General features: G+C 44.5%; 1 protein-coding gene and 1 long non-coding RNA gene across 24 annotated transcripts in view; one reads left to right on the top strand and one right to left on the bottom strand.

Annotated features, from left to right (window-relative positions):
- Positions 1 to 1,305: 1,305 nt before the first annotated feature.
- On the bottom strand, positions 1,306 to 11,199 carry LOC144334268 (uncharacterized). The gene is made up of 4 exons (XR_013403948.1): positions 10,944 to 11,199; positions 9,896 to 10,163; positions 8,625 to 8,864; positions 1,306 to 1,450 (listed from the first exon to the last, which is right to left on the bottom strand). It is a non-coding gene; the product is annotated as an uncharacterized LOC144334268 (long non-coding RNA).
- Positions 11,200 to 11,377: 178 nt separating this feature from the next.
- Positions 11,378 to 24,236, top strand: part of CD44 (CD44 molecule) — a 91,292-nt gene continuing 78,433 nt past the window's right edge. For all 23 annotated transcript variants that reach the window (XM_015114538.3, XM_028833521.2, XM_028833520.2 and 20 more), the window contains exon 1: positions 11,378 to 11,577. In XM_015114538.3, coding sequence (XP_014970024.1) covers positions 11,511 to 11,577 — 67 coding nt within the window. In that variant the 5' untranslated portion in view covers positions 11,378 to 11,510. The remainder of the gene's footprint in view (positions 11,578 to 24,236) is intronic.

Raw genomic sequence — 24,236 nt, 5'->3', positions numbered from 1 at the left:
GAGTTCTCATGCCCTCACCCACATCTACGACCCTGGGTCAAACATCCTGATGAGAAAAGATCATCTAAACTCATTGACCCAAAGGCAAAAGGGACTGATAAGACTTTAAATGCTCAGATGGTAGACTTTGGGGCATCTGCTGGCTGGCAGACGAGGGGCCAGAAGGATCTTCTCTGAAGGACACCATAGGGTGCTTTGCCTCCTGCTTTCTCATCTTTGTCAGTGTCACTCAGAGGTCCCCCGATGGGACTATTCACTACACTTGTGCTGTGGGTTGGATGTAAGATTGGGCCAGATCCCCAGCTCCCATTTCCCACAGAATTGGTGTGAGCATGGGAGGCTTCCTTTTCACTTCTACTGCAGACAGATCAAGTCCACCTAGCATGTGATGGAGACTGTCCTCAAGACAAGGGTGTTTCCATAGAGGTGATGTCAGAGTCACTCAATGTGTGTGTGTGTGTGTGTGTGTGTGTGTGTGATGTTTACTGAATCTTAATATTTTTTAGAATAATATTGCTCGATTCAAAAGTAATATACATATTTTTATAATACATGTACAAAATCACTAGTAGAAAGAGTTTAAAATTACCAATAATGTACTAATAGTATTGTGGTTAGATAAGGGTTTAAAAGTCCTTATCTTTTACGGATACATACGGAATATTTACAGACAAGTGTATGATGTTTGGAATTTGTTTCAAAATAATCCAGCAGTTGGGGAGGAGGTAGGAGGTACAGACAGATAACATGGGCTATGAGTGGGTAATTGTAGAAGCTGGGTAATGGCTGTGTGGAAATTCATTATAATTTTGTCTTTACTTGTATCTATTTATGATTGAAATTTTCCATAATTAAAGGTTGTTTTTGGCCATACGCAGTTGCTCACGCCTGTAATCCCAGCACTTTGGGAAGCCGAGGCGGGAGGATCTCCTGAGGTTGGGAGTTTGAGACCAGACTGACCAAAATGAAGAAACCCCATCTCTATTAAAAATACAAAAAATTAGCCAGGCGTGGTGGTGTATGTCTGTAATCTCAGCTACTCGGGAGACTGAGGCAGGAAAATCGCTTGAACCCAGGAGGTGGAGGTTGCGGTGAGCCGAGATCATGCCATTGCACTCCAGCCTGGGCAACAAGAGCGAAACTCCAACTCAAAAAAAAAAAAGAATTTTATCTTCCTTTTGTGCCAAATGTATCTTTCCATTAAACTTTCACTTATTTGAGAAAAAAAATCACCAATGGTCCCACCTCACGTCAGTCCTTTTCCTATTCATAGGTAAACACAGAGATGATGAAAACAAGACCTTATTGATTTGGTCAGTTTTAATGTTTTGCACAGTCTATTTCAGAGTACAGTGAACAGGAACTCTTCGAAGGTGGAGGCATGCTCAGTGAGTGAGGCTCACCCAGGTGTCTCCATTCTTATCATTGTGGCATGGTAGGTGCCGTGGACCTAGGAAATAAGTGAAGAAATGAGTACAGACCAAGACATCAACACGCATAACCCCCCATTAGAAGAAGAAACAGGAGAAAAGACTCAGAGGAGGAGCAAGGGATAGAGAGAGAAATGTAGCAAAGACAACAGTTTCCTGGACTCCACGTTCTTCTCTTTCCTCTGGACTCACAGCTGGACCACAAAACCTTTCCAGCTTTCCTTGCAGTTAGGTGAGGCTACACGACCGGGTTCTGGCCAATGGAATGAGGGTGGAAGTGAAGGTCCCACTATCAGATCTAGCCCATAAAAACCTCACAAACAATTCTCCTCCATACTCTTTTTCCTTCCACCAACTGAATGGACATGACCTCAGTGAACTTGGAAGTCATGTATTGAAAACTGCAGAGTCTCTATCAGCCTGAATTGTTTATCGCTCTTCACCATCCTATCTACCCAGAAACCCTTACAAGTATTAGGTAACCACAGGATAAATGTGTATGTGTTTAAGCCATTCTACCTCGTAGCTGAAATTGGACCAAAAACACAGAACGATAAATTCATCTGAAAGGTAGAATGAAAGATAGGCTATAGCCGTATCTATAAAGACAAGGGAAAATATAATTTTAAGGAAGGTGAGTCAATAATAACAAAGACTGTTTTTTAGACCCTGCTATATTCTAAAGTCTTGATAAGTTGAATAGATGCATGATTATATTATATATTTTAAGTTTCATAATAATTATATCAAGCATTAAATGAGGATCTTAAGCTCAAAGAGGTTAAGTACATTGCCCAAAATTCCACAGCAAATAAATAATGCTCTTCAACACCATATGATCTTACATCCAAAATAATAAGTCTAAAGAGCCAGTTAAAGTGACTTGCAGAATAGTGGACAGGATTCAGCCAGGGAAAGGAAGGGGGGCGTTTATTGGGCATGGGATGGTGAGGATTGAGTAACAGGACACTGCTCATCCATCAAGATCTGGTTCAGGCACCCTTCTTCTCTATAGAGCCTTTTTGAGCTACACTTGTCAGTATCACCACTCTGAATATCTTTCTTTTCTTTCTTTCTTTTTTTATTTTTTGAGACAGAGTCTCGCACTGTTGCCCAGCCTGGAGTGCAGTAGTGTGATCTCCGCTCACTGCAAGCTCCGCCTCACAGGTTTATGCCATTCTCCTGCCTCAGCCTCCCAAGTAGCTGGGACTACATGGACTCACCACCATGCCCGGCTAAGTTGTTTTGTATTTTTAGTAGAGATGGGTTTTCATCGTGTTAGCCAGGATGGTCTCAATCTCCTGACCTCGTGATCTGTCCGCCTTGGCCTCCCAAAGTGCTGAGATTACAGGCGTGAGCCACCATGCCCGGCCTCTGAATTTCTTTATTATTTACTACTCCTTATCCAGTGCATTACAAACTTCCTTAGAGTATTACTGGACTTGCTCTCAGATCGATTTATATGCTAGATTTTTACTGCTTACTCACATTAGGTTCTTCTCTACCTTTAGGCAAATGAAAGGATTACCCTTTCCCAGTCGTCTTGCACTTAAGTGGGATCATGTGACTAGCTCTAGCTAATGGGCTGGGAAAAGAAGTGACATCTATTATTTCTGAGACAAAGCATTTAATCACTGGCATGAGACCTTCTACTATTCTTTTTCCCTGCTGCAGCAATTGTGTTACGAGACAGAGGTAGCACAAGATCAGTGAGCAACTGCACGGAAGATGGTTGTTTTTAGAGAGTTTCCTGAACCCACAGCCAATTTAGCATGGCAAGAAGTCACCTGGGTAATGGTGTTAAACCAATGATACTTTGCTGATGTTGTTACTGCAGCACAACTCAGAGTATTTTGACAAATACAATTTAATCTTCCATCACGATCAGAGATGTCAAATATTAATCATCAGTGTTACCACTGCCTCATGCTACAGACATGATGTATATTATTAATTCATCAATGGACTTTTATCCATTGAACTGTAAAGCCTTAGAATCTTTCTCATCATGGTAAACTAAGCAGTCATTATTAATTAATTACTTGTGAAAATTAGGGGAAACCCACTAAAGTCATTCCATTCCAGTCGGCATAAAATCCAAACTTCTTACTGGGGCCTGAAAAGGGGCACAAGAGCTAGCCTTACCTTCCTCTTCAATCTCATTTCCTACTATTTGCTTCCTCATCACTCTGCTCCATCCACATTAACCTTTTTGGTTCCTCAAACACACTAAGAACACTCCCATCTCAAAGCCTTTACATTTGCTATGCACTTTTTTTTTTTTTTGGTGCAAATTTGCCTGAAATGTCACCTCTTTGCCCAGACCTTCCTAGTCTCCCTTATTAAAATTGCCTGCACCCTCCACCCACTTCCTCAATGATAATAAAATGCCAGTCGTCTTTTTGTGCTGTTGTATTCTTGGTATTTAGAGTAGTGCCTGGAATATAGAGGGACATACAAAATAGTTCTTAAACTAATGAAGGCAACTGATCCACCAACCCTGATCTAGATCATAATCTCTGAAGAGAGAGGGCAGGTCCTTCTTATCTGTGGCTTGTCCTCTGTGGTGAATCCATGTAGTGCATACAGAAGGTGTCCATTAAATCCCCATTGGATGATTAGAAGACTTTTATTTTCCATTGCATCATCATGGAGTCACATCTGTGTCTTTTTGCCTCTTTCACCTTCATAGGCTCTCTCAAGACGTCTCTTCCTTTCTCTCTGCCTAGCCCGCTCTCCCCACATCCTCTCCCATTAAAGTTCAGTTCAATAAGTCTCTTTCTCACCCACACCATGCCTTCTAGAGCAGCATTCTTCTGTGGCTGGGAAACAGTAGCCAGCAATAAAATGCGTTTTGGCCTGGACTCACATCCATGTTCTGTACCTATTCCTTTTCTACAGGATTTGATGCTAAGCCCAGTCAGGACTTGGCAGGAGCCTTATGCCTGTACATTACAGCCCAGAATTTCTACCCTTTGGGTGTTTTAAAGAGAAGCAGCTGTTACCATCTGCCAGATGAAAGGCCTTGCCTTTGAAAATAGACTGTGAGGCATGTTCAGGCAGAAAGGGACTCTCTGGAGATCTGAGAGGATAGGACTCAGAAGACCTGCCACTCATTTGGATTGCCATACAACTGTAGGCAAAGTATCAGAGATGTCTAGTTTCTATCACAGTGAAGGAGAGAGAATTATGTTCTTTGGGTAGGATGGAATGATGTGGGGAGGGATTGTAGGTGAGGCCAAGTGGTGAAAAGGGCACAGACCTCAGAATCGGAAGACTTGAGGTTTAGAGTCAAAGTCCTGAATTCAAGACCCAATGGTAGCGGCATCCGCCAGCCACCTGAGCCACCATTTACCCTTTTGTAAAATGGTGTGATGCTCTCCTACATTCATCAAGTCTTTTTGGTTGCATGGAACAGAAACCAGCTTATGCTAATGTAAACAGAATAAAAGGAATTTATTGGCAGGATCTGACTGCATTCTTGCCATTGGTTTCTGTAAGGCACGTGTGTCAAGATTGGACTAGAAAAAGAAACCCGAAAAGTGTTAGACCTCAAGAAGTATTTCCTGCATTTCTGTGAGCTTCTGCTTTATTCTTATTTCCCCTGCTTCTCTGTCCTCATGGAGGTGTACTGCTGCCCCACAGCTTCCAAGTTTGCGTCTTAAACCTTCAGCCATGCTCTAATCCCAAATGTCAGGAACAAAGACTGATTGATCGGGATTGCTTTAGATGTCTACTACGGGGTCGAATCAGTCCTGGGCATGGGAAGTGAGAGTCACATAGTAAAACTGTGGCTGCCAGAAGCTGCTTTTCACACTCTGGATGAAATATTTAGAGAAGGAACTATAACTTGTGGGTTGGGCCAACAATCCAAAAAGGGTCTTGTGGGTATAATCATTATTGAATAAACTCTCAGGTGCTGTAAAGAGAAAATGGTGTTATTTCTAGTCAGAATATACAACCATCCCACAACGATACTATAAGGAATCAAGGCATAGTCCTGTGCAAATCTAAAATTTTCCATTGACTAGCCAAGGTCTGAGTCTACACATTTAAAGTTGTCTTATTCTAGGATTCTAGTGTTTCAGAGGGCTGTGAGAGTCAGCATTCTCCATCCTCTACCTTAGCAATACTCTTTTCACCTCCTCCACTTCAACAAAAGCTTCCAAAGGAAATCTTTCTTCTTAAAAAAAAAAAAAACTGACTTCCATGATTCAGAATAAAATTTGGTAAAGACTAATGAATTAGGACTCCATTAATTTAGCATTTTTGCTACGTCAAGAATCAGAAAGGGATTAAACTTCTGTATCCCCATATCTCTTAAAGCCAGGAAAGATTTGCTAAGTGAAATAAAAATGTGACTTTGGGCAAGTTTTGTAACCTTTCTAAGACTTTGTTTCCTTATCCGTGAAATAGAAATTAACTTTTCATAGGATTGTTGTGACAATTAAATGACATTAGGCTTGACATGTAGAAAGTACTGGCTATTAGCTACGATGTTGAAGATAATGGTGGTTGTAGTGATGGTAGTGATAACTCTAGTGGTGATGGTGGATAATGGTAGCGGTGGTGGTGATGGTGGTGGTTATGATAGTGGCAGTGGTGATGGTGGAGGTGGTGTTAGTCTTCAAGGTAGTCATGGTGGTTGTGGTAGTGTGATGATGGCCATAGTGGCAGTGAAGGAGTGGTGATGATTAATTATGACAGAACCAAGAATGTATAAATTGTTCTCAGCACATAGTAGTCATATACTGAATGAGTGCAGAGAACAAGCCTTTTTCAGACAATTACAAGGCTCTTAGTTACCATTTACATATCAACCATGGATATGTCCAAAACAAATCATGCTTAAATGTTCATTAAAACAGATTCCTAAAGCCTTCCAATAGATGTTTAACCACTTTGTATGAAGTGAAGAGGAATAAATATGAATTTTAGTTACTACATGAACATAAAAGAAATATAATTAAAAATAAATATAATTACATTTCCCTTAAATAGTAGTGCATAAAATATAGACTGTTTCACTCGTCTTCCTTCCAGACAGCTTGCTACATAAAGTCACATACCATTAATTCAAATCTCATCCTCAAAAATTCACATTTCTAAATTTATTATCATCCAAGTCTAGGATTTGTCCTATCTGCATACTATTTTAACCTCCAAAGGTCTGTGTAAAACCTATTTTGTGGCTAACATGGACCTATCTAAAAAAATCCAGATGCATCTGTCCCCTTGGCACTTCCAGGGTGCAGCAACTACACCAATTTCTTTATCTGCCATAATTTGAAAGCCTTATTAATCCCAAAGGCTCAGCTCTGTAATCAGACTTGGTTAGCTTGAGACTAATCCTTGGAGGTCATTTATTTTTCATGAAGTTTGCTTCCCAGCTACTGATTTATTTAGACTTTACTAATAATTATTTCACAAGAGCTTTTTTCACCACTGCTCATTTGTATATGTAGAATTCACACTGTGAATATGAACTAAGTATGAATTTTTTTAAGAGTTAAAGTTCAACTGGAATGTCACTTTTTCTTTACTGTGCCAGATCATTCCTTTTCTGGGAAGCAATCCCATGAAATAATTAAATATTGTTCCTTTAAAAGTCTGTGACCTGCTGCATTTGTAATCCTTGAATTCCACGATTCGGTCCAAGGTCTCCCAGCTTTGCATTTCACACTCCTGCTCACATTTGGTTTAGATTTGGTTTTTCGTTGCTTGAGAGGAGCAGGATTTATTACTACCAGTCAGAAGCCATCAGGCCCCAATATTTCAGCAAAGAACACTAGTCTGCCAGAGTGAGTAATGCTCTGGCTACACCCAAGTGTCTCTGAACCACTCACCCCAAATAGGATGTCATTGCTTGCATTTATTTAGAAACTGTCAAGTTGTCTACGTGTTTCCACCCACTAGTTCATGTGATTCCTGAAACACCCCTATGTGCTTTGATGGGAGGAAAAAAAATAACAGTCCCTCATGCATTTATGTAATGCTTATTTATGGAGCACAGTGTATATGTTAGGGACTGAGAGCTGAGTATGTGCTAGTGCCCCAGGAAGACATGTTCCTGTTCTCAGGTATCTTAGAGGTCACTGAGTCGCACCACGTGGCAGGCACCCCAGGAAATGGTCTTGATGTCTTCTTTCACTGACTACTCATAATAAACTATGGGAAAGGTCTGATTACCCTTGTTTTGTGGCTGGGATTGCCGAAACTCCCATAGGTTAAGTCATCCTCTGATAAGGGGGAAAGACAATGCTCAGACCTGGGCTTTCTCAGTCCAAGGCTGCTGATTGCATTCTGGATTTTTTCCAAATAGTGTGACCTCATGTCAACTCAAATCAATTCAAGTTTCCTTTCCAGTTTCCCACATCCCATGGTTTGGCTTAGAAAGAAAGGTGGTGCAACACACAATAGATATCAAGCATCTAAGAGTTTGGAAGGGTTTGTGTGACCACTGAAGTAGGCAAGGTGTATTTGGAATGGAAAGTGGATGACAGGGGAGCTCAAAGAGGTGATCCAGGAATTCCCAAAGGTGGGCCTTGACTCAGTAAGTCACCGGGTCTGTTATTTGAAATGAGTCATTTGTGGTATGGGGGCAAATGACTTCAGTCCCTCACCAAACTATCGGGAAGAAGGCAAACAAAATACTCCCCTCTGCTGGGGAGAAGAATCCTAATTACAGCCCCTAGAATTTGCATGCCCTTCTACAGTTTGCAAAGCACTTTCAGACCTGTTTATTCCTTGGTGGAATTGTTTACTGCACTAATGGAGAAGGGACCAGGACTTGATATGGCCTAGTTTGGTAGATTTATATATTTTTAAAGAATAATCCTCTGTCAAAATGTAATTTCATGCAGTAGTCTGGTATATAAAACTGACGCAGGTGGAACTTCTGTGGTTGGGATGGGGCCTGGGGAGGGAGAGGCACAGCTTACTCTTAAGCTTTTACTCTGACCACTATGTCTGCTTCTGAGGGGTCTCTAAAGAACCTCCAGTTTCCATGAAACACAGTAAGACAGACATTGCTCCTAGTGACTCCCCATGTCACTTCACTTTCTTCCTCCAAGAAAAGGAAGCTGAAATCCCTGGAGGTTGCATGAGGTGAGCAAAGCTGCTCATTGTCCTGTATTCTTGTGCATGGAACCTCCCAGGGCTGGTTTCTCACATGGGTAGGGCCTGAAGTCTTACCTGGGAGTCAGTTTGCCCCCAGTTGTTTCAAGAAATAAAGTGTCCTCTTGATCGCAGACAGCAGCAGCAACAACTTTTTCCTGCGGACTGGCAGCATTTTCCAAGCACCGGCTCTTCAGGTGGGAGTTTCGGGGCACTGTCTTCATTCCAGACTGGCAGCTCTTTGAGTCATGGCATGCCAGCTTCTGAGTGGCTGAGGACTAGATCCAGACAAGGATTTTTCAGTCCCAAACACTCTTCCTGAAAATGCAAGAGGAGTAGTCTCTAGTCAAACAGAAAAGTTTGCACTGGACTAGACAATGGTGGTGGTTGCACAATACTGTTAAGGTACTACATGCCACGGATATATACGCTTCTAAAAGGGGGAAACGGTAAATTTTATCTTATGCACATTTTAACATAATAATGATAATAATTTTAACTATGTACATTGGCTCCTTATTTCCTACAGGATCAAGTTCAAACTCCCTGGCATAGCTTACACTCTGTACTCCCCACACCTGTAACCTCATGTCTGCTATCTTCCCCCAGCCCCTTCATCTGATCTATGTTCAGATCAGCTGACATTGTTCTGCATTCTCTGGACAAGCCATGTTCTTTCACTTTTCTATGCTCAAACATAATTTTGCTTTTAGTAATGACAGCAAACACTTATTTAAAGTGCTTACTACATGCATATATAGACATAAATCTAGTGCTTAATACATGCAGGGCTTTTGAGTCATTTAATCCTCATCAGTTCTATGGAGTACATAGATACTATTATTAAGCCCATTTTATACTTGAGAAAATTGAGCTAATTGCGTTAGTCAATGTCACACGACTAAGAAGCAGTCAAAATAGGGTTTGGATCTAGGTGTTCTGACTCCTGAATCCAGGCTGTTCATCATTACACAGTACCACCTGTGAATGACTTGTCCCTGTAGTTTCATCTGAAGAATTCCTCCTCCTCCTTTGAGGTCTGCCTCAAATATCACTTCCCCTGTGAAGACTTTCTGGTGTTCTCCAGGAGACAGTGTGACTCCCTTCTCTAGGAACGGTAGCACCCTGAACACACATATTTTGCAACATATTTCACCTTGCATGGTAAAGGCCTGCTTGTGAGTTAGTTTCCCTACCAGAGGGTGAAGGCCCTGGAGATAGCGCCAGGTCTCGTTTACCTTGATACCCCACAACACTCATTACATGTTTGACGAATGAATGCATAGGTGGATAGTTGGGTGCATTTCTCTCAACTTTTCAATTTCTTGAAATAAATAACAAAATCTTACCTTCCCTCAGAAGTTCTGGCATGGTTCCTTCAGTCTTGCCACAGCCACTGATAATGACTTTCATTTTCTGTGCAACTCACCAGGCAAGAAGTCCTTGCAGATTTACTTTTAGTAGTTCACATGAAAAATAAATACTGTGTTTGATTTCCAAACATTAAACCATAGTGTATTATAGGTAGATATAGAGTTATCATTCAAAGTATGATATTTCAATCTCAAAAGGCTTCCCCTGAAGAATATTACAATCTCTTCCTCTCTTTAAGATCTGCTGGATAGAAGAGGTGGGAGAAAATGAATTAATGTTTATACAGAAAGGAGGATAATGGGGGCAAAAAATAACAGATGAATGTATGGGTGGATGAGAGAATGGATAAAATGACAGGTGGATATGTTGATCATGGACAGATGGGAAATGAGTGGATATATCAATAAACAGATATGTGGGTGGATGGGTGGAGAAGAGGATGGTGGATGGTTGTGGGTTTATGAAGAGATGTGAAAAAGGAAGTGTGGAATGATGATTGAGAAGTTGTATGGGAAGATGAATAGAAGAATAGGTGTATGAATAAATTAAAAGATGTGTGGCTGGAAGAATTAATGAATGAATGGGATGATGGATGGACCTAAGTGGTTAGTGGATGGACAAGAAGATGCATGGATGCGAGAGTCCCGGAAAGACATAAGGAAAGATGGGTGGATAGATGGATGGGTGGATGGAAGGGTATTTAGGAAGATGAGTGAGCATGTGTGTGGAGAGAGGTGCCCACACCCACTGGCTTGAACACATGGGTTAGCCGAGCCAAATGCCAGCCCTATGACCGGCCATCAGTAGCTTTCCCTGAGCTGTTCTGCCAAGAAGCAAAAACTTATTCAAGCCATGTGGACTTCACTTGTTTTTGAGGGGGAAAAGAATGAGCTCTCCCTCTTTCCACCTAGAAGATTCACCAACTCCCCACCCCTCACTCCCCACTGTGGGCATGGAGGCACTGCGCCACCCAGGGCAAGACCTCGCCCTGTCTCCAGCTCCTCTCCCAGGATATCCAACTACCTGTGTAACCCAGAGATCTTTCTCCAGTCGGATTCAAAGAGAAATTTAGCGGGAAAAGAGAGGCCAAAGGCTGAACCCAACGGTGCAAGCTTTTATGATGCAGTCATCCTCTGTCCTGACGTCTCGGGGCCAGCGGGAGAAGAAAGCCAGTGCGTCCCGGGTCGCAGGGGCCGGTGGGGTTCGGAGGCACAAGCACCCCGCGACACTCCAGGTTCCCCGACCCACGTCCACGGAAGCCCCGATTATTTACAACCTCAGCAGAGCACGGGGCGGAGGCAGAGGGGCCCGCCCAGGAGGGCTGCTACTTCTTTAAACCTCTGCCGGCTGCTTAGTCACAGCCCCCCTCGCTTGGGTGTGTCCTTCGCTCGCTCCCTCCCTCCGTCTTAGGTCACTTTAAACCTCGAATAAAAACTGCAGCCAACTTCCGAGGCAGCCTCATTGCCCAGCGGACCCCAGCCTCTGCCAGGTTCGGTCCGCCATCCTCGTCCCGTCCTCCACCGGCCCCTGCCCCGCGCTCAGGGATCCTCCAGCCCCTTTCCCCCGCGCCCTCCGTTCTCTCTGGACACCATGGACAAGTTTCGGTGGCACGCAGCCTGGGGACTCTGCCTCTTGCAGCTGAGCCTGGCGCAGATCGGTGAGTGCCCGCCGCATCCTGGGCAGCAAGATGGGTGCGGGGTGCGCAGCGCGGACCCGGAGGTAGCCCCTCCGGCTGAGTCGGCGCTGGGGGACTGGAGTCAAGTGAGTTGCCTGCGAAGTGCTTTGGGCTCCGGAAAGCAGGGCTGGGATTGCGCTAAACCGTTGGAGAATGTGTCTGTGGAAGCACCGTTTGGTTGAAAGAAAAAGAGAAAGAGAAGAAAGTTTGTTGGGCAGGCTGCCGGCACGCAGTTTTGGGCGAGGTCGCTAGAGCTAGAGCACATGGCAGAAAGTAACCGTTCTCCTGGATGCGCTCAGTCAGTGTCTGGACTAACAGGCTCCTGTGCCCAAGGGCTCGTCAAGCCCCACCGGGCTGTGTCTAGGCAGGGCAGAGCTAGGCGGGGCAGGAACTGGGGCTAGAAAAGGGCGAATGGCGGTTACCAAGGTGGTCACAGAAGGGGTCACAATTGCAAGTGTGAGACTGGCTGGCAATGGGTTTTCCAGAAAGGGGTCCTGGGTTCTCCCAACTACCCACTGAGCATTGTTCCAAAGCTTACAGTCCGCACTGCCACTGCCACCTTAGCGCTGTGGAAGCCTGAACCAGCTCTGCGGTGAAGTCTTGGGTCTCCATGAGATTCCAGCCTGGGACAGGGAGCATGAATAGGAGAGGCAACCACTGCACCAGCTGCTTGGTCCTTGCTACCTCCTGCTTCTGCCAATCAGTGTGGGGGAAATCTCAACGGTAACGTGGCTCATATTCCCTGCCTGGCAGCCTCAGAGCAGAGAGAAGAGCCTTGATACCAGCGCGACATCAGGGACACTGGGGCTAGGACTCCAATATCTCATCCCAATAGGGTCAGTGCTATGAAGGGGAGGGGCTGCGTGTAAGGTATATTCTAGCACGGCTCAATTCCAAGCATTCTCTTTCTTTGTCTATATATGTACAGATAATTACACAGCCAATTCGCTTATCGCTGGCCAAAATTAATTTTTCTCTTAAGAAGTGCCAGCTGGGTCATTAAGACAGCTCAACCTGCATGCAGTAAATTCTACTCAGCAAATATTTATTAACCCAGTTCCACGGGGGTACTGAGAAAGTGAAACGCAGTCCCACCTGGTTACTTTAGATTGCGTACCCAGTATAACTTGTCTTGAATTACTTTCTGCTTTCTGTATCTTCCTACTTTCTGCAGTAGGAAGAAAGTGACCCTAGGTAGAGGCTAGGCAGGATGAGTTCTTTGTGCACATGCATCTCCCTTTCTGTGTGAGTAGGAGGTCATTACTAGGTGGGGATTTGGGGATCTAGGATTTATACTACTGAAGCTGAAATAGTAATAATAATGACAGCAATAACACAGCCGGTCATGGTGGCTCATGCCTCTAATTCCGGGACTTTGGGAGGCTGAGGCAGCAAATTTCCTGAGGTCAGGAGTTCGAGACCAGCCTTGGCCAACATGGTGAAACCCCATCTTACAAAAAATACAAAAATTAGCAGTGTGGTGGTACAAACCTGTAGTCCCAGCTCCTTGGGACGCTGAGGCAGGAGAATTGCTTGAACCCAGGAGGCTAAGGTTGCAGTGAGCCAGCCTGGGTGACAGAGCATGACTCTGTTAAAAAAAAAAAGCAATACAGCACTAGCTACCATGTACTGTATATTTTCACTGTGCCAGGCATTATGTTAAATCCTTTCCATGTGTTATCTCATTCTCCCCTCACAATGGCCTAGTAAGAAGCTTCCTGTTATCAGGCCTGTTTGACAGGAGGAAAACTGATGCTTAGAGAGGTTAAGTGACTTGCTGGCATTCACATAGCCAGGAGCAGTGCTGGATGGAAACCCAGCTGCACTGAGCTCCAAAGCCTAGGCTTATAATATGTTAGACTGTATAAGATGGACAAACTTGGAAAGGATTCAAGGAGGAAAGGATTTTGGTGGACTCTAGGCCTTAGGGAAAGTTCCAAAAGGGACTGGAGTTCAAATAAGCCCTTGAAAAGTGGAAACACTCAGGATGGGAGAGAAGAGTCAAGTTGGAGATCAGGGAGAGCCCTGGGCCTGGCCTCAGAGAAGAGGGCCCTGGTGGTTTCCCTATGGCCTCTAGGGAAGTTTATTTGTATGTTACCTACCAGTGCCATCTTCTGCTTTGTCTTTGGGCTTTCTGACTCCTGACTCCTTCCAACTTGTCTCCCTGATTCTTCTAAAGGGCCCCACCTCCAAATATTTGGCACGTCCTAACCCTTGAGGTTCTCCCGGAGACCGGCAGGCTCCCTCCTGCCCCGAGTTTCCACGGCCCCTTTGTGCAGCATCATTTAGAGGAAGCACAATGAAGTGCCAGTAGCAATAACTGCCCCGGCCCTCACTTTCATGTGCTTGTAAAGTTGTTTGGCAGGAACTGAGACTTGGAAAGGAGACATGACTTTGTCACAGGGCTTGGGGCTGGGCATGGGGTGGGTGGCGGGAGGGAGAAGGAGGAAGGGGGAAGGAAAGGAGCTCTTGTTGCCCCATTCTGGGGAGTGGTGGACTCTGGACAACCAAGAGGAAACTTTGGAAAGGAGCAAGGCTTTCGGGAAGAGAAGGGGATCCAGTCTTTGTATGGGAAAGCAAAAAGTGGAGAAATGGCCAAATGTAGTTAAGTGACATTGGACCCAGAAACTCTGAGTTGGGGAACAGATATCTTGAATTAGGGGTCCTGTGTAGGAGGAAGAAAGTGACCCTTGGCGGAGGCCAGCAGGGATGAGTCCTTCATTCACACGCATCTCCTTTTCTCTGTGGGCGAGGGGCTCTTTGCTTGGGAATTGCATGCCTGGTGTTGAGAAAGAGGTGAACGTCTGAGAGTCCTGGGGCTTGGGGTTGGCACATACCTTTCTGCTCTTTTCTCTCTAATTGAGCATTAGAGACTCCGCCCCTTGCGGGGAGTTAGAACTTTGGCTGTGTTTTCCCATGTGAAGAAGCAAAGAGGCAAAGCTTCATCTCTGTTGGGGCTAGCATTGATTAATTGAGGTATTCCCCATTCACACATTGGACATCTACTTCCTGCAAAGGCATGGTGACAAGTCCGTGTGTGGGAGGCTGGCAGCCAGAAGGAAAATGTTCCATTTGTTTTTTCCCAAATTGCCCCACAAAGGAGGGGATGCTGGACAGCATAGAATTCTTAGTTTATGACAGATTCCCTTCCATTCATTCAGGAACTATTTCCTGACTCATTGTCATAGACTCAGAGATGGGAACTCTAAGGATCATTTAGAAAACCTGAAAGAGAGGGACTAGTGACTTCCCCTCTCTGAGACTTGTTAAGATATTAGGGCAGGGCATTTTTCACTGGTCTCTCATATATCTCTATCATGAGGACTGTGGGAGCCTCAACCCCAACCCCTGCACTGGGCGGGGAGGGTGTGATCTACTGGGGTAACAACATTTGTTTCACGCCTTAAATACTACCTTACACAGTCATTACAATTTTATATATTACTCTACAATATACCCAATTTGAATTTAATGCAATAATCATGACATATATTTTTGACCATATAGCAGCGTTGGTGTTTGAGAAAGATTCTCTGTATTGTCCTGGGGCTTCTAGCACCTCCTGGAACATCACTAGATGATTAGGAGCACCGAAGTTTCAAAAGCCTGACACTCTGCTATGGTACCATATGGTCCTATGTAAAGCAGGGCCCTAAGTCCTGAGTCCCTAGGAAATACCACTCAGGGAGCACTGACTCTATGCTAGACATGAAGCCAGGGGGTAGCACAGGATATCTTATCTCAGCCTCCCAACAGCCCTATACACCTAGCACTTTCTTAACTACATTTTCTAGATAAAGAGATCGAGACTTGTGGAGATGGCATGACTTGCCCCAGGGTCCAGTGGTGGAGTTGGGATTTCCCTGCCATCTAACATCCTCCTATGTTAGACTCCAGTGCTTATGCTCCTTCAATTCATTACGTGTCTGGAGGACTTTGAAAACTCTGCGTGGCTCTCCCACACTCCCTGTCTCCTGTGGCTAGCATAAGTAAAGCGTTGCATGGGTGGCTTCTCTCTCCACCCCGGCAGGCTGTGGACTCTTGGCTGTCCTGCCCTGGCCTGTCTCCCCAGGTTTGGCCACAGATATCAGAGATGCCAACCAAGTTATTTGCAACTAAAATAAGTCACTTCCCTTATCAGAGTCCAGCTGCCCTCCCAGACATGCTCTCATTTGCAGGCTTGGAATAAAGGGAGAGGTGGTTGCTTGTCTACGAGACAAGTTAGGGCAATGCCCTCTGCCTGAATATTAGGAAAGCAGCACTACAGGAGCTCTCACTCTGACCTGGCAAGCATTTCACATGCACTGACCCAGAGACCCACTCCTCACATCTCATTAGTAGGTTGTGTGACCCCTGGCAGGAAGCTGACATGGGTCTTGAACTGAAACCCAGTGTGTGGCTCTAGGTGACACATGGCCACCCAAGTGAGGTTTTGGATCCACCTGCAGTGTCAGATGCTTCAAGGCTGGGGTCCACTGATGGAGAGGAGGTGGTTGGAGATCACCTGGGCCTCCCCAGCACTGCCTCCTGGCTGGGGCTGGGGCTGGGGCTGGGGATAAGAGAGTAACTGCACTTGTGTTTCCCCAGCACCTTCACTTTAGCTCACTCCAGCCAAGAGCCTGAAAGGGAAGTAGTTCTTGTGAAAGAATGAGCTGAAGCACGTGGCAGATACTACCAGGCACCGTGTAGTTTTCAAAGGGGATCTTTTTCTGCCTCAGAGAGAAATTCTGGGGTTTGAACAGCAAGAAGCCGATGACTCAACTTCCTTTGTGTCCCTGCTTTAATGGGAAGGTTGCAGGCATTCTTTAGAATGGCAGGGTAGGTTGATACCTTCTACCTTAAATTTGAATCCCACTTTTCACTCACTTAGCAGGTTGAATTTTTTTAAGTGTAGCCCCCACGACTGCCCAACTGGGTTTGGAAGGCAAGCCCAATTTGCCAGAGTAAACCAGAAGGGGTGCTTTCTAAAGTTTGTGGTTCTGGAGTCTGGTCTGGCATGGATACAGTCATTGTGTGTTCCAGATTTTCCAGGAGAGTCAGGATCTCAAATATGCAAACACTCTACCAATTGACGTATAGTGTATATTTTGACTAAATGTTTATATATTTTTCCACAAATAAATACATGACTTCATGTAATTGAAAGTCAAACGCTTTTTTAAAAAAATGCTTTTTGCATAAAGAAATTCACATCTTTACAACTCCTTAACTAGGATGGTGTCAATTAAATTAATGTTTGATCCAGGACATGTGTACTTTGGAGATAAGTCTTTCATATTCCTCCTCTCTCCATTGCTCAGTCACCCCACTGTGTGACGTACCAAGATAAGCCACATGTTTGATTCTTGTTTGCTGGATGTGGACATATATACATCGCAGGTGTGCCTGTAAGTACGTGCCTGATGGATCTATGTGTGTGGTGGGAATTGGTGATGCCAAAATGCTAAAGACTTTCATGCCCCTTAAAGGGGAAAATAACCACAAGAAAACAAATTCCAATGTATCTTCTCCTGTCCGTCTTCTGCAGCACTGGGGGAGTCCCCAGATAACAAGGATCATGTCACATTCATTTTTGTGGGCCCAGATCCCAGTAGTATTGACACATAACTGTTGAACTTCAACGAATGTCTAGAATATAAGTCATGCTATCTATATATATGGAAGCATGCTGTCAGTATGGCTAAGGTGCAAATACATTTATGTGTAAGTGAGAACCGTAGTGACGGCTGTGTTGCTCGGGACAGGGCTGAGGAGGGCGCTTGGCTGACTGACTGCCCACCACAGGCCTCATGTTTGGTCTACCCCAAACAGTGAGCTCACTCATCTGTTTGTTTGTGGCTTTGGTGGCTGCCTGCTGTGACCGCTGGGGACATCTGGCTAAAGACAGGGTTACTAGATAGTTGGGCTGAGAAGGGAGTGGGAGCCAATGAGATGAAGACACCAACCCCAAATTTAAGCCTCAAAACAAGAACACACCCCAGCAGCAGCCAGATTGGAGTTCTAGTTATTTTGGAGATACTGATATGAGGTTAAGATCCTTGGGTGAGAGGCCCACACTCCTCCAGCCCCAACACCTGCTTCTGGAAAGTGGTGGCAGAGGACAGAAGTAGAAGTACTACACAGGAGATTCTTGCCTTCTCTGTTGGTCTCTTTGGGCAATTATCAAGCTGTTGTCTGGCCGGATACTACTGTAGCTTCTTCAGGGGCAAATCCATAGGGAATCCTGACATCCAACAGGGAGCCACTTTGGCAATGGCAAACCATGTCTCCTCTCTACAGAGCTTGTGATGTCAGAAATTACCCATAACTGGGGCAGGTTTTGTTTTCCTGAAGATCGTCTGCCCAGCTAGACTTGAGAGACAGGGAGACAAACACAGAATGAGGGGGTGGGTCTTGTGGAGGTGGGGAACAATGGAAACTCGCAGAGCCAGATCTCCCCGAGTTTGAGGTGCACTGGCTGCCTGGGTGTGTCCTCCTGAGGCAAGTGTCCCTGCTAAGTGCAAGTGTGGGCAGACAGATCTCAGGTGGGTGGGGAGGGACTGAGTCACCAAGGAGGTGATTTGCAAAACTCAGGTCCCAAAAACTTTCAGGTCTTCAGCTTTTAAAAGTAAAGGTTAATTGCAAAACTCTGGAGTTTAGGGAAGAGATTATTCATATACACCAGTCATTTTGAGCATCTGCTGTTGTGGCATTGCAAGTCTCCTTTGGCAGTGCCTGAAAATTCATTTGGTTTTGAGAGCTCTTATGCTTTTTCTGCTTGCATCTTTGCATAAGTTCTATGTTTCTGAGAACTCTCACCACTGTTAGTAATAATAGCAAACACAGAGTGTTGATCATGTACCAGCGCCATTCTAATTGTTTCCTATATACTGCCTTGTTTAATCCAAACACTGATCTCATGAAGGTGGTGCTGATATTATCTGTCTTTTACATATGAGGAAACTGAGGCACAGATAATTGAAGTAACTTGCCCAAGGCCGTGCAGCTGATAAGTGATGGCGCTGGGATTCAAACTCACGTCTGGCTACAGAGTTTATGCTCTTTGTCACTACATTAGAGTGCTTCTCTTCGTATATTAAGATGTCGAGGCACCCCAGAAATCCAGACGATTGTACCTGGAAGTACTGTAGTTGTTTTCAAAAACTTCATTTGGGAATCTAGTTGTGGGTGAGGTCATAACATCCACAGAGCTTTTAAATATGATGTCAGAGAAAGGCGCTAGAACTGCAAAAATGAAGGAGGAGGAAGTTGTAACGGAAACTTCTTCCAATGCATATTCTGAGTTGACTCATTCATTCCGATCTCTGAACAGAAGCTCTACTCTCTTCTATGTGATGGAAAGTTGAGGATAGGGTAGGACTGACAGGGATGTGAATTCAGTTGTTTGTTCATTAGGATAAGGTAGGGCTGAAAGGGATGTGAATTGAGTTGTTTGTTCATTATCACTTCATTATTTGTCACCTGGATGAAAGGTGAAGGTGGCTGATTAGTGGTTCTCCATCATCTAGAACTTTGACTGGGAAATGAGCTAATCAAATAGCAGCAAAATATTTGCCCTCAGCCTACAGGCCCTTGGTTCCAGGGTCTTCTCTCTACTGGCTAGAATGGATGAGGGAGGGAGGGAAACTCTGAGAAAAGAGACTGTTAAGAGTAGGGTTGTACATATCCAGGGCACAAGGAATTTGGCAAAAGCTGGAAGTGTGCTATAGCCCTTCTCTCCAGCCCTAGCCTAAACCAGACAACCAGGCTTCTATTTGGCCCAGCATGTGACCATCCCATCAGGGAGCAAGAGAGTTTCCTCCGGGTACCCCTCACTGAGAAAAAAGCCACCCAGGAAGGGAGGAGGCAAGGCCGCCTGGGAACATCTGGTTCAGTCCACTGGAAGGGACACAGGCCTTTTCCTGGGAATGGGGACTCATCCCAGATTCCAGTCCCCTTCCCCCAACTTTTGATTTTTTTTTTTTTCAATTTTAATGTATCTCTTTACACTTAAACAGGCCTGCAGTGACTTCTCGGAGGACCCACACACCAATCATGGGACTAGGCAGCATCTTTTTCCACTTCCTTTCCAAGATAGTAGCATGGTAACAGTAAAGCCCCTTTGTAAGTGTTCACCATTATGCACATTAAGATGCCAGGGAGAGGGCCAGGCATGGTGGCTCATGCCTGTAACCCCAGCACTTTGGGAGGCTGAGGCGGGCTGATCACCTGAGGTTGGGAGTTCGAGACCAGCCTGACCATCAAGGAGAAACCCCATCTCTACTAAAAATACAAAAAAATTAACTGGGCATGGTGGCACATGCCTGTAATCTCAGCTACTCGGGAGGCTGAGGCAGGAGAATCACTTAAACCCGGGAGGCGGAGGTTGCGGTGAGCCAAGATCACGCCGTTGCACTCCAGCCTGGGCAACAAGAGCGAAATTCAGTCTAAAAAGAAAAGAAAAAAAAAGATGCCAGGGAAATAAACAATTCCATGCATCCAACACCTGGTCTCCTGCCTGTGGCTTAGAAGGACATTTCTGCCCAAGCCTCTAGCCCCAGTCTTTGCACGCTCTAAATGAGTACCTACTATATGCCAATCAGAGATGTTGCCTCTGCTGAATGTGTGCAGTCCAAAAACCAGAATCCAACAGAGCTAACTAAGCACCATCTTGCAGGAAACCAGCTGATGTCAGCTCTGCAGCCACCAGTGAGTTGCTGGGCCCACATTAGCCTGCAAGAGGGGGAGGGGAATTCAGGTAACCCACAAGAGTGCTGCTCACACAGAGGGGATAAAAGTTTGGGGAATAAATCTCCTGTTAAGGAGTTTGTTTTTGCAGTGGATCCTCTGTGGTGAGACTAGTTGTCTTTACAGTATCATTAGAGGTCAGGTACATTCCTGTAGACTCCCTTAAGTGACTTACTTTCTCCTATTGTTCCCCCTGAAAATTCATAAAAACCTCACAAACACATCTCCATTTAAAAAGAGAAAGTTTAAGGGGTGGCGTATAATGGCTATCTCTTCTCTTTTGTCAGTGAGCATAAAAGCTCCTTAGGGAAAAGCCCAAACGCTCTACACATTTTCATATTCATAATAGCCCTGAGCAGTCAGCACAGTTCCCCAATTATAGTGAGTACTCAGTAAACACTTGGATGGCTTACTGAATTAATAACGTTTCTAGACTTGGCTAGCAAAGCCATCTCTGTTACTTATTTTTTGTGATTTTTATAGGTTCTGTCTAATTCTTTTTCTTCATTTTTTTTTCTTTCTGGTCTATACAAATCTTCTTTCATTTTTCTCCATTGCTGCTTGTAGCAATCCTCAACCCCCTTCCCCCCTTGAAATTTCTGTTCTCTGCACTCTCTTCAGTCTAAAGAGTTCTTTCTTGAGATTTGAAATGTAACACAAGGCAGGGAAAGTTTACAGCTCATTGTATTTTGTCCAGTAGAATGGGGATCTGGATTTCCTATAGGTCTGACTGTCTCTTTGTCTACACCTTTACTTCCAAATCTGGCCTCGTGTATAAAAAGACCCCAAACCTTAGAGTCATGTTCTCAACAATCCTCAGAGAAAAATTGTTGGCTTTTTGGTCACCATGCCAGAGGAATAAAAGGGCAGTTGTTTCTTTCAGTCAATGGTTTGTAAACCTCCCAGACTAAAAATCACCTCCATATAATCAGATGCTTGGTGTGGTATAATGAAAATGAGGAGGTCTGGCTTTGAGGAGAGTCCTTTAGAAGGTATAAAGACAATGGAACAAGACAGGGGGACCCACATACCAGTTGATTCCACTCTTGCCACTTAACAGCAGCATGAGCTTGGGCAGTTGCACTTGTTAAGTGTCTGGAACAATACTTAGCACATAATGTCTAAAGCTAAATGTTTATTTCATAGAAGGTACCCCAAGAATAGAAATGATTATTATATCTTAGCTTCTTTTTATTACTGATTCACTATGTGCTGCAAAGCAAAGTATTTCACCCCTATTTACCTCTGTTTTTCCACGTGTAAAATGAGAGTTGGATTCTAGTTGATCTGTGAAGTCCTTTTCAGACTCATGTTCTATAAATTCGTCACTCTGTGGGCTTACTAACACCTAAGCCTCATAAAACCTAATGGAAAGAATAACATAAAACCACCATAATGCAGTGTCAAAAAAAATTGATGCCTGATTTGTATTAAATGTCAAAAGTGAATTATTAATCCATGCCAGAAATAAACATATGGACCTAATTACACTTTAACTCCAATCGGCAAGAGTGACTCGTAGGGAGAAAGTGCTTTGCCCATAGTACTCCATAGAATCCTCTAGACCATGTGGAAGGCGAGCAGATGAAGAAGCTCTAGCCAGAGAAGTTAGCAACATGTCCCAGTCACACAACTGAAACTGCAGGAAGTCAGTCCTGGGATTACCTGCAGGATCTGAACACTGTACTCTTTATATTGTACTTTAAAAAACATTGCTTCACATGGCCAGAAAAACCAACCTCCAAAGGAGAGAAAAATTGTTCCCTTCACTCTCAGAGCTTCATGAGCACCTTGGACTTGCCAGCTTTCTGCAAGCAATCCCTGCAACTTGTTGGTACAAAATTAATCACAATATTCAGACAAAGCAGTACTTACAGGGTGAGCACTAGTATCCTATGCAACTAGGGTAGCCTGAGAATCTAGGGGAAAAAAAGCAAGACAAAACAAAAGATTATATATAATCTTCTCCCAAATCAAGGCACTGAGCAAGGTAGTGCCTCTCCAAATCACTGTGAGATGGTGAATTTCTGCTTCTTCTGAGAGTCCTCCAGACCCCCAGTAAAAATTTCTTTTCATCATAAAACCAGATAAATTCTTGGTCAGGAAAAAGAAAGAAAAAATGGAAATCATAGAGATTGCATGACTTAGAAGTTTGTCAAAGTGTGTCAGAGGCTATCATATAAGGCTAGTTTCTGGCATTCTATCCGTCACTGAATGTCCTTGGTCAGATCATAGCTCCTTCTTCTTGTGCTCACTTTATACCCATCTGGAATCTACTGACCATTAGTTGAAATAAAATCACAGATGTGCTCAGATCTCACATCCTGTGCAATGCCCTCGATTATTGCAGATACGGTTCAGTCATCTGTCTCTCCAGCTAATCATACAGACACAGTATTCTAGAAGTGAGAACCCACTCGTAGCCAGGAGAGGTTCTCCCTCTTAGTCACAGGGTGACTGTGGGCAAGGTCCTTCCCTTGTTAGTTGCCTCTGTCTCTCCAGTTATAAGATGGTGACAAACTGACCAATTTAAAATTTCCTTAAAATGTATTAGCACTGTGGACAGAAATGAGGAAAGCGGAAGACCTAGTTTCTGTCCTCAGGGAGCTTACCGTTTGGTGGAAGTAAAATTAATCAGGTGAAAGAATTATGCAAGAGAGCATAACCAAGTGTCAGAAGATCAGGAAAAACAGACGTCTCGACTGTATGTGAAGGCTTCAAGGAATTTGAGGATGAGTTGAACGTGGAAAAGAAGATGGACAGAGAGAGGGGAGAAGAGAGAAACCCAGAAAAGAGCAAAACATGAGCCAGGAGTTTTAAGTGGGGAGTAAGAATGGCTTGACTGGGGCCGGGGGAGGGGTCAGCCTGCTTGGATAAGAGAATTCATGTTAAGAACAGTGAGAGATGAGGTTGGACAGATTCCAGGCAATCAAGTAACAGTGGCACTGTCCACTGGCAGAAGACCCAATTTTTCTGCCCCAGAAACTCAGAAGTTCTCATGAATCACCCTCTCAGACAGTGCTAGACAGAGTTCAGAAGCAGGCCAACTCCAACAGTGAGAAAGAACTTTGGCAACTTTGCCTGGATTAGAGAGTGGCAATTTAAATGAATCCCAAACAAGACCTACTGTGGCAATAACAAATAGATTTTAGCTCAAGGAACATTTCTCATTGACTGCCTAGAGGCCTCCTAAAATGCTGTGCTAAGAAGTCAAACCTTGGCTCAGGTATAGAGAGTGCTGTGATCCATTAGTGATGTCTGCTATGGGCACAGTATGAAGGATTTGACCCCCATGCATCACATGGACATCACCGTAGAAGAACAGCAGGCTTTCTTTGTTAATGTTTCTGAGAGTTGTGTGTATAGTCCTCTGGGAGTTTAGCCATTCTAGAATCTGGCCAGCTAGCCATACTATAGACTCTATCTCCTTCTAGAACAGTAGAAAAGCAGTCTATTGCCCAGAGGGCAGAGTTTAGTCACTTGAGCCTTTTGTTAGCATTCATTCTCATTCTGTCTTCCCATTTACCCACTTGAAGTTAGATGATGGGATCCAGATATCTCCTGTGTTTGAACAAGGGCCAGACTTCCTGGCAAAGGGTCCCTTCTCCCCATCAGTTTCTTCAGCTGCAGACTGAGAAGACAAAAGTGATGCCTCACTCGTGGTGGCGACAGGAGGAATAACTAGCTAATGCGAAGAAAGCCTTTGAAGATGAAAGGGTGGTATGTGCACGTTAATTACAACGTTTATCAGCCCTGGAGCCTCTGCATTCTCAGCTGCCACTGGAAGCTCTTCTGTGCCTCCCAAATGCAAACAGCAGCCGCATTCCACGAACTGACCTCACTGAGTCCTGCTTAGAGCATCCAAATCAAGAAGGCTGGATTTTGAGCTCAGGCTGGCCAGCTAGCTCACTCTG

This window comes from Macaca mulatta, chromosome 14, assembly GCF_049350105.2.
Source record: "Macaca mulatta isolate MMU2019108-1 chromosome 14, T2T-MMU8v2.0, whole genome shotgun sequence".
Taxonomy (NCBI): Eukaryota; Metazoa; Chordata; class Mammalia; order Primates; family Cercopithecidae; genus Macaca; species Macaca mulatta.
Note: the sequence above shows the minus strand (reverse complement) of the source record. Positions and strands in the feature narration are given on the sequence as shown.